At 38.3% G+C, this 11,146-nt stretch overlaps 1 protein-coding gene across 1 annotated transcript; it reads right to left on the bottom strand.

Annotated features, from left to right (window-relative positions):
• Window positions 1–8,306: 8,306 nt before the first annotated feature.
• Window positions 8,307–9,705, bottom strand: LOC121798700 (transcription factor MYB60-like). The gene is made up of 3 exons (XM_042197831.1): window positions 9,374–9,705; window positions 9,172–9,301; window positions 8,307–9,081 (listed from the first exon to the last, which is right to left on the bottom strand). Exons 1-3 carry the CDS (start codon window positions 9,573–9,575, stop codon window positions 8,550–8,552), a joined length of 864 nt encoding a protein of 287 aa, XP_042053765.1. The 5' UTR covers window positions 9,576–9,705; the 3' UTR covers window positions 8,307–8,549.
• Between the last annotated feature and the right edge of the window lie 1,441 nt (window positions 9,706–11,146).

The following is an 11,146-nucleotide window of genomic DNA, read 5'->3' as shown; positions in this document are numbered from 1 at the left end:
TAAAATTCAAAAAGTCACGATGAAAATTGCAATTTTATTGAGATTACAAGTTACAATAATTACAAATCATAAAAAACTTGAAGTTTTAAACAAAAAATTTAAATTCAACGAAACTACTAGTCTACAACGAAGCTAATTACAAATTACAAAAAAGACTTGAAGTTCTGAATAATAAATTTATAAGTATATATATACTCTTAATCGGCGAAGGAGATGTTTTTACATAACTAAATTGAGGACACATTTGGCAATTCAACCTTAAATGTTGAGTTTAGTCTAACAATCAACAATTATAGTAGAATTGTCAAAAGTTTCTCGGATTTAGCCTTATAAAGAAATCTACTTAACCGACTATACAAATACAATTATTTAATTGTATTTGCATATTTTTAAAGTAGAAACAAATGGAAAAAAAAGAAATAAATGAAAAAGGACTTGAGCTCAACTTAAATTTAAAATTTAAGTTGAGGTGCCTACGTATCCCCAATGCTCATTTGCATTAGGGAATCAAAGCCCACGTAGTTCTCTTACCTTTCTTACTTATTTGGCTTACTTGGCCGGCGGTTGACGGTTGGCCTACGATTCATCCCCGGTGAATTCTTCTTGTGATTCCTCCTGACGATCATCCCAATCATTTTCTTGTTCTCTGACGTCAGCTTTGGCCCAATCATCAAGTAACATCACGGCTTCCATATTTTTCGCGGAGAGCTTACTTCTTGATTCATCCAACACACGTGATCCAACACTGAAAGCGGACTCGACGACGACAGTGGAAGCCGGAACTGAAAAAATCTCCTTGGCCATTGATGCAAGTATGAGAAAATCTTTCTCGTGTGTTCCCCACCAATCGAGGACGTCGATTTGGGAGGGAGGAGTAGGACCTTCATCACCAAAGGAAAAGAGTGAATCGAAATATAAATCTCACTCACTTATTATACCTGAGGTCGACCTTCCGCCGGTGTTGTAGCTGTATAGGTCGGCTAATTGGGATTGCGCTTCGGGGTCATCATAATCAGTTTGAAATGCGAAGCCAAAATTATGTTGTTGAGGAGGGGTAGGTCTTCTGATTTGCTGGGTACTGTTATACTTGGTTTCATATTCGGTGTAGAGAGCGCGCAAGTTAAACTCGAAGGTGTGTTGGACAATTGACCGGTTCGGGAGGTTTATTTGAAATGTTTCGGTTAGGTTTACTCCCCATTGGTAATTGGTATCCGCTTGCAATGCTTGAAGTGGACCAAGATCAATAGAACTCAAATTGTTATAATAAAAATCTAAAATCCTGGAGGTACCGGCTAATTTCCATTTTGGATCCAAGACCTTTGCAATCAAAAACACCGTTGGAATCTCACTGAAATACTTAAGCCATTTTTCAATCATATAATATAAAACACACATCAATTTAGGAGAAGATGAAACATTTTTCATCACAGTTTTAAAACCAAGTGATATATACATGCAATGCTCTAAAACACGAACAACAGTGCAATAATAAACACCCGATAATTCAACAGTCGCATTTTTGAAATATTTGAACAATTTAAATAAACTCACGCTATGATCCCAACAACTATGCGACATATATAAATCAGAAACGGGATAGGTTCTAAAAAAATCACACAAAGAATCTTTATGCGTCAAAGTAGAATTCAGACAATCATATGTCGAATTCCATCTATGAGACACATCCATGGTAAAATTCGTATATCTTACCTTCTTTTGATGGCAATACTTCTTCCAAGCTTTGCCAATAGGCGGCTTTTGATGGATTAATCTAACTGCAGTTCTAATAGGACTAACATGCTTTTGACATAATTCAAGCGCATCTTGTACACATAAATTCAAAATATGACATGTGCATCTTTGATGAAAATACTTACCACCAATAACCGGAGCACAAGCCGCAATCAAGTCATTAATACTTCCAGTGTTAGCAGTTGCATTATCAAAACCAACAGAAAATATCTTATTGCATAATTGAAATTCATTCAAAACTTGAATAATTAAATAAGTAATTTCGGGTGCAGTGTGTGGTGTCTCAAATTGTCTAAAACCAATCAAACGTTTGTTCAAAGTCCAACTATTGTCCACAAAGTGAACCATAATGCCCATGTATGAATGTCTATTAAAACAATCAGTTCATATATCTGAGCAAATGTTAACTTTGTGTCCCAAGTTGAGTAAATAACGTGATAATTCAACTTTTCCTCCAAACATTATCGAATGGTAGATCGTTGAACGGTCATTCGACCTACTCTTTTGACAGATACGTTCAAACCACTTTGCATAGTAACCTCAAATTTTTTGTCATCATAAACATTAAAAGGAAAATGTTTCATTGCAGCCCATCTAGTCATAACGTCAGCAAAATTTTTAGGATCATATTTAAAAAGAGGCGTACCTGACGAACCTGAGCCACCGGGTTGGAAGTTTAGTTGGGTTTGGGTAGAGGCAATGCCACATTCTACCGGATGCTTTGTCACCAAATGACGACGGAGGGTGCCATATCCCCCACCACTCGCAAATTTGTAGACTTTATCACAATAATTACAATATGCATGAAACGCCGATGTCTCTTCTTGAGAGAGCGGATCATTAGGACTTGGAATTACCACCGGGACCTTTTTGTAGTGTTGAACAAAAATATTAGATTTCAATGCTTTTTTAGTGGGTGGAGGGGGAGGAGGCATGTCCTCATTTCCGCCGGTGCTAGACGGAATACGAGAATGTGATCTATCATCATTGTTGTCCGAGTCCGACAATATAGACACGTCGTACTCGTCATCTTGTTGTTGGGAACTACCACCGCCCCTCCCCCCACCTTGATGCATTTCAGCGAGTAGCATGGCGGTCCTATGATTTTCTTCTATCTATAAATATTATATAAGTTGAAGTTTTAATTAGGAACACAAAAAAAAAATTAAAAAACTCAATCTTATGAAATTATGAATTGTAAAAATAATTTTATTTATTAGAACTTAATTGCATGCGTTCAGCCGCCACTCGGGAAACCTCTTCCATAACTTCTCGACGACTAGGTCGCTTTGATCTTTGGGGACGACTACTTTGATCTTGGGCAATTCATTTGCCCCGATCACCACGTCCCGGTCCACCACGAGAAGAAGACATAATGCAAAATGAAAGTAGTATGGAATATGGAGTATTGAATAAATGGTAAATTACAAACACAACAACCAATATAGTAGTTAAAAACTTGAGCAATTAGAGAGAATGAGGATAGAGAATAGAGAAATTGAGATTGAGAATGAAATCCTTGTTAACACAAGAATGAAGTGAGTAAAAATGATGGGGGAAGTTGAGTATTTATAGGAGTAAAATTGGAAGAAATAATAAAAAAATATTCAAATTTCGGCCGGTTTACCTCCAGAACCGGCGGTTCAGTCCACGGTTTCTGGCCGAAAACCAGCTGTTTCTAACCGTTTTTTAGGCATATACACTGCCACCTATACGCTGCCACCTGAAAAGTTCCGGAACCATCGTAAACCGTGGGTTTTTCTGCACACCTAGCCTGAAAACCTACGCCCTAGCTGGAATCCTACCGTTGGAACCGCTGAACCACCGGTTCAAACCGGTGAACCGGCGATTTTGATCCGCCGGTTACGGTTCACGCTTTTTTGAACCTGAATCGGCCCGCTTGAACAGCCGAACCGCCGGCGCCGGTTCTGGTTTGTGAACCGGCAGTCCGGTTCGGTTTGTGCATGCCTACTTTAAGTGGTCCCTAGATCAAATAATAGTGGATTAATGTGAGAGAAAAAGACAGGCCATTGCAATTCATGAGGATCATAAGTTCATCATAACCATCATATATCTTATATCACATGCATTGCCCGCCCATGATTGTGGTTAGGTAGCTTTGGCAATATAAAAAAGTTACTATTTCAAGTTTAAAAGGTTCACATAATCACATTAACCAAGATACTCATAGATGCATTATAGATTTAATTAAGGATATAATCAATTGCTTACTATTTGTTAATTGTTAACGGCTAATTTTGCCATAAGCTTATGTTATAGATGTCAACAAGAAGACATTTGTATCTCAACTGTTAACTGCTAACTATGCAATCAACACGAAAACATTTGTATGTCGACAAATTTAGTTGACATATAAATATCTTCGTATCGACATCTATAAGTTGATGTACAAATTAAATGTCTTTGTGTTAACCTCTATAATACAGAATGTTGACATAGCTAGCAGTTAGAGCATCAGCAGTGGCAGACGTCAACGCGGAATTCCCACGGGCGTGCGGGAATTCCGTGGCGGACGTCCTCCATTGTGCGTGGCATACACAGATACGGAATTCCGTGGCGGACGTCCTCCATTGTGCGTGGCATACACGGATACGGAATTCTGTCGAGGAATTCGCAGTTCCGCGACGTTCCGCGGGGAATTCCGTGCGGACGTCTGCCATTGCGTTGACTAGCACGGACGTTCGCGCGGAATTCCCGTATATTGCATTAAATGGATTTTTTTGGTTCCTATATATACATCCCGTTGAACTTCATTTCATTCGCACCACTTGTATTAACGAGTATCTCTATCTAAAAATACATTTCTTTCGAAGAACAATGGAGCACCACGATAGCGATTCCCCTGCCTCGAGCGAGTCACCGGCGCCGCATTTTCCCTTGGGCGGGAGTACGCCGATGTCCACTGCGATGTCTCAAATGCCGGGGATGATGCCCCAATCTCAAATGCCACCGGGTATGATGCCCCATTACTATAACATGTACCCGTAGTGGTATGAGATGATGCCCCAGATGCCCGGGGCGAGTACCAGAATGATGCCCCAGATGTCGGGGATGATGATGCCCGGGATGATGCATGGATCGCCTGTCGCTGCGGGGGAGTAGGCAGGGGGTCCCCCAATCGCCGGTGGACAACGTCTATCGGCCCTATATGGACCTACTGTCGACGGAAAACCCGACGAGTTCTCCTCTCGAGACTCAGTTCACTGGCAATGACACGTTCTCGCTCGAGATGTTGGGGCTTTCTCCGATCCGGGATTCTCCCACCGACGCATCATCGGCGACAGTGAGAAGGGGGAGGACCGGGTGAGGGAGGGGCAGAGAACGGGGCATCCCGGTGTACGGTGGTGAGGTGGGGGCTGCTGAGGTGGGGGAGGGATCCAGCGAGAACAGGAGGACCGTCTGGATCATGGACGAGTGTGTCGCGCTGGCGAAGGCGTGGATCAGTGTAGTGGAGGATCCATACGTCGGGGCGAACCAGCACATCGACCGGATGTGGTGGCGCATTAGTCAATGCTACCTCCAGTTCAAACCGCCAGGGGGAAGCCTTACAACACAGTGCAATGCCGGAAACAGTGAGATCGGTTGAAGAGGCAGCTAAGTCGATTTGCCGGCATTTACACAAACAACTTCCGCTCGGCAACCAGCGGCATGTCTGCCATGGATGTGAAGCTGCTGGCTCATCAGCAGTTCCCCGACGCTGACAAGGGCTTCGGGGAATTCAAGTATTGGCCGGTGTATCTTGTGGTGCAGTGTTCGCCCAAGTTCACTGCGGGTGTTGAATCTGGCTGGCCGAAGCGGACAAAGATCAGCGCCTCCGGAGAGTACAGTAGCAGTGTTGGTTCTGCGAAACTCCCCCCTCCCGAGTCAGAGTTCCCCACACCCACATCGTCGGCCCACCGCCGTCGCCCGGTTGGGAAAAAGTCCACGGCACGGATGGCGAGGGGAAGCACCAGCGGATCCGCCGAGGCCCAATCGGCAGCACCCGCCCAAAACGATCCCGAGAACCCCTCATTCACCCGCATCGCGGCACATGAAACCTTGTTACGTGCAATGGTTGAATGGCGCCAATCGACCGACCCCCATTACAAGCGGTCTCTTAAACCCCTCATCAACAGTATGCGGCGCGATTTGGGGTTCGGAGACATGTCGGACGGTGACGGCGAGGGGGTGGCCACGGCGGGGGGATGGTGGCGGCGGGGACGGCGACGGGGAATCCGATGAGTGAGAAGCCGGTTTTTATTTTATTAATGTAATTTTTTTTAGTAATTATGTATTTTTTTTATAATGAAGTATGTTTTTTTTAAATAAAGTGGTTGCATTTTCTCCGTATTCGTGTCGACTATTTAATTCTGTAAATTTCTTACTTCCGTAAATTGTTTAATTCCGGAAATTGTTTAATATGTGAATTTGTGAATTTTTTTCAATGTGGGAATTCCGCAGGGGAATTCCGCCACTGTGTAGTGGAAAGTCCGTATGACGTGGCAGAAGGTGTTTTTGGGAATTCCGCGGGGGAATTCCGCCGGGAATTTCGCGCCACTGCTGATGGTCTTAACGATTTTAAAAAGTTAGTAATCTAACAAGACCTGTACATATACTATTATGTAAGATAAGAAAAAACATAAGCCTTCTCCTTTGAAATATGTTTGACATTGATTTGGTTTATCCATGTTTAACAATTCCTAATTCACCGTTGAGTTTGTGGTTGATGAGAGAGTTCATAACCATTTTTTTAATCTTTTCAACCCTATACCTAAGGTTTTCTGAATATTTCATAGTATGTCCAAATCAAATACTATTGGTTTTTAGTTTTTACTCAGTATGTGCATGCTGCATCCATTTCTTAGCCCTTTTTGTTCTCCAAATGATTCTATAGAAAGAATAAAACAAATACTTCCTTGACTAGAGAGTTTACTTCTACTCTGATTTTCCTTTATACATATATATTCGAACAGGAATTACCGTCTCAGCACAAATATGGTGATGGTCCAAGCCTATTATTATAGGAGTATTTCTTTAATTAAGTTTATCAAAACTTCTTTAATTTACTTAATTATCTCATTGAAGTTGCATTAATGTTATTGATGGTCAAATGAGTGCCCTATGCATCTTAGTTATGTCGAAAATCGATCCATATTCAAAACATGTCCAATAACATATACAGATATTTTATGAAAGTCAAGTGAAATCTTTGCGAGGAATTCCCAATACTTTAATGATTAAAATATCATGTAATTATTCCATCATTATATTTATAATTATATAAATTTTAAAAAGTGCAAAAAATGACCTTAGACTTTCATAATAATTAAAAAATTGAGTACTTTAATTAATGAATGCAAACAAATATTTTAGGGGTACCTCTTCCAAACATGTATAATATTCATTGCACTGTCTCGACCTATATCATACTCCAACTTTTCCGTCAAAACATTATGTTTTTTCAGTCATGATCGATCAAATTTGAGAGGGTCCTCCATGTGAATATTCTAACCTAATTATGAAAATTTTTATACTTTAAGGTTTATAATATTTTCTCCAACTTTCGTGAAAAATAAGGCTATTTTTTTATATTATTTTAAAAATAAGTTTTTTTGTATTTTTTAAAGTTAATGTTATTTTTTTTTCCAAATAACTTTAAAATTCCGGCCATAAATTGCAACTAATCTTTATTTATTCATTACAAAATTAAATCTCTATGCAATTCAATTAAACCGAAAACGATACAAACTTAAACATAATTCGGGAGCCGAATTAGTGCGTTCAAATGTAGATTAATGATCATTAATGCCTCCTTTTTTCTGACAGACTTAAAATTTGATTAATTCCATTTATATATAAAGGAAAATATCTTGAATATAATATCTAGAAATAATCGATTTCGTAGGGCGAAAGGTGAAGGAAATTCACATGTTTCCCTCTTGGTTAGGGGAAGGGATAAATAAGGAAATAAACACGGATTTATTTACCATATTGAATATTGATTGTCAAGAATTTCGTGACACTGTGCTGTCCAAACATCCTTTTTGTGACAACCTAATTATATTTTTCTAAATCGGCCATTCAATACTTCGGCATGCAAACCCTAGCTACAATAATAAAATATAATTACGATTAACATCATCTCTTAATTATTTAATTCTTGACTTTGATATATAATACTACTCTAGTATATATCTTGTGGTGCCAAACCAAACCTAGCTATTGATTAATTTCTAGATTGATGTGAAATTACATGCACGTGAACTTTACGATTAGTTTCTATTGTTGGATGCAATTTTAATTAAAAGTTGGCCTCCAAATTTGTATTTACTGATCATAGCGTAATTGAATTTGGTTTTTATTTGCTCACCTAAGCGAGAATAAAAGAAAATAATTCAGCAAATTGATTGTCCCCCTTTGGTTGGCCTTAGATTTATTATAGAGCTTTCCGATTAATAAATGTTGTTATTTGAAGTCGCCATCTCTACCGTCTCCCTAATAAATATGCCTACACTTGCAATTTCAAGATTGGTTCACTCAAATTAGATAATTCATTTAATAGTACATGAAAAAAATACTGATTAATTCAAGTAACAGATGTTAAATTACAAATTAAAATTGAACACTAAGTAAAAATGAAAAAAAGGGGGTGCAGCAGCATAGAGTTATCCAACTTTTTGGAACGAAGATAAGTTTCTGAAATTAAAAAAATTTCAGATGCTCGTTAATTACTCCTGCTAATATTCAATTAATTAAGCTCAATATGCAAATATAATAGAAATTAATTAAGCATATAGTTAAAATATGGGGGGCAATTCCATAGCTCCTTCAACTTGAGTTGCACTCTCATCCAACAACCATTTTTCAAGAAACGACAACGGCGGATTGCCGTTATCGATCTTGCAGACGCTGCTGTCCGAGCCCTTCTGGCTCGAATAGCACGACAATTTATCACACGCCACGGCGGCATTCGAGGATTGATGCTCAAACACCAACATCCTTTCCAAATCATGACCATTAGCCATCCCTTCCTCGATCTTCTGCCACTGGCTTTCGTGGCTCGGGACCGTTTTCCCAAAATCCGCGTTGCTAGGAGACGACCGCATCCATCCCTGCAGAAGCCTCGAGATGTTCTCTGCGCTTGAAGCATACACGGATGAATTCTCGGACGACGCCATGTGATGATACGACGTCGTGGGATGGGATGGCATTTGGGGCTGGAGGCCGGATTGGATCTTCTTGAGCTTCTTCTTCTTCAGGTGCGTGTTCCAGTAGTTCTTGATGTCGTTGTCTGTCCTATGCGGGAGGTACGTGGCTATGACGGCCCATCTAATCATCAATCATGTCCTTAATTATATCAATACACATAATAAAATTAAAATAATAATAGTAATAGTAATAAAAAAAAAGATGAATTACTTGTTGCCTAATAAAGCTTGTAGATGGATTATCATCCCTTGTTCATGAGGGGTGAAGCTGCCCCTCTTGATCCCTGGCCTTAGGTAGTTGGTCCACCTAAGCCTGCAGCTCTTGCTGCATCTCATCAGTCCTAATTAAACCAAACGAATCATCCAAAATCACATTAAGATGAAACAAAAATAAATAGTAGTGAAAATTATACCGGTGTTAGTAGGTACTGCCCTCCAATTGCCAGGACCATGTTGTTGAATATAGGAGACCAAAATTATGTCTTCTTCAGGAGTCCAAGGACCTTTCTTGATTCCAACTTTGTCACAGCATGGAGGCCTTCCCATTTTTGTGAATATGCGTGAAGAGAGGAAGGAGATATATAATAAGATAAGGTGCCAACAAAAAAGGGGCATTGCATTGCAGTGTTGCTCTACTGCCGCCCCTTTTAAATCTTGAGGAAATCAAAATAAATCATTGGGATCACACGGCACTTCTTTTATTTTGGTGTTAACCCTAATTTAAAACTTTGCATGTGCTTTTAATTGTGTAAGCTTGATTATTATGTGTATAATTGATGAACATTTATGTCTTTGTTTTTTTTGTTAATTTTTAGACAAGGAAAAGCGGCCTCCCGACACAATCCTTACATAATGTATGTAATATGTCCTTCCTAGTATAGCTAAGCCGTGGATGTGACGCTAATGAAATTATTTAATTATTTTATTTTACATGGTACGTAGTAATTAAAATGCCACAGTATAAAAAGGTCCCTACAATACTGTTTACGTCAAATTAATAAACTATACTACCTCTCTAAACTATATGGAACTCCTCACTGACTTGACATACTGAGTTTTGAATGTCTATCAAATCACCAAACCACAAATTGGTGATTAAGCTAAATTAAACTACAGACAATATACTTACTAAAATATAAGTTTTATTTTTTTAAAAATATAAACTTTAATAATTAATTTGATTAAAACATAATACTAATTCAATAGACATTTATGAAATCTAACCTCTAATAGGTTTATAGACAAAACAAGGTTTTTTAAGTATTCCCCTGTCCCACAATAGGAGTCACTCAATACTCCCTCAATTTCATAGTAGTAGAGTTATTTTGTCATTTTAGTACGTTCCATAGTAGTGGAGTCATTTCCATTTTTTTGTAAATATCAACACATTTATTCTCACTTACTTTTCCTTCTCTCTTACTTCCTTCTCTCTAGTTTTTCATGTCATACTTTATTATCTTTTTATTTAATACATTACACACCTTTTTGTTAATCTTCGTGCCGAAAAGAAACGTCTCCGATACTATAGAACGGAGGGAGTATAAAGAATAGTGAGTTAGAAAAGTTAGTGCAATATGAGAGCTACTTTTTTATTTTTATTTTTTATAATAAAATGTGAGTAAAGTGAGTTAGTAGAATGTGTGACCTACTTAATATTTATGATAAAAATCTTAATGTAGGACAGACCAAAATGACAAAGTGTGTCACTTATTGTGAGACGAAGGGAGTACATTTTATTTCATTAGGATTTTGTTCAAATTTTTGTTTCATAGTTAGATCCTTGTACCATTTTATTTTGTTCATTAAATTCTTTTATATTTTTATACTCCCTCCATTGTAGTGGAAGCATTTCTTTTCGCCACGAAAATTAAGGAAATTATGTTAAGTGAGTTAAGTAAAAGAAGAATAAAGTAGGAAATGAAAAGGGTAGAGAGATGAAGAAAAGATAAAGTATGAGATAGTAAAATAAGTTAGAAGAAATGTGTAGACTTTTTCTAAAAAGAGAAATGACTAAACTAATATGGAACGTACCAAAATGACAAAATGATTCCACTACTATGGAACGGAGGGAGTATTTTATTAGGTCCTTATACTAATTCATTTTGATTGAAGAGATTCCTTGGTTGAATATTAATTTAATAGACTTCAAAGTTTAATTAACTTTTTTTTATCTTAGTTAAATTTAT

Source organism: Salvia splendens, chromosome 4 (genome assembly GCF_004379255.2).
Source record: "Salvia splendens isolate huo1 chromosome 4, SspV2, whole genome shotgun sequence".
NCBI classification, from domain to species: domain Eukaryota; kingdom Viridiplantae; phylum Streptophyta; class Magnoliopsida; order Lamiales; family Lamiaceae; genus Salvia; species Salvia splendens.
This window is presented reverse-complemented; position numbering and strand designations above follow the sequence as displayed.

Excerpts from the sequence above, each read along its gene's own strand:
- LOC121798700 (XM_042197831.1), bottom strand. The coding sequence starts at position 9,575 with ATGCCCCTTTTTTGTTGGCACCTTATCTTATTATATATCTCCTTCCTC. Across the intron at positions 9,302-9,373 it reads GGCAGTACCTACTAACACCG|GACTGATGAGATGCAGCAAG; the intron begins GTATAATTTTCA and ends TGGTTTAATTAG. Across the intron at positions 9,082-9,171 it reads CAAGCTTTATTAGGCAACAA|ATGGGCCGTCATAGCCACGT; the intron begins GTAATTCATCTT and ends ATTGATGATTAG.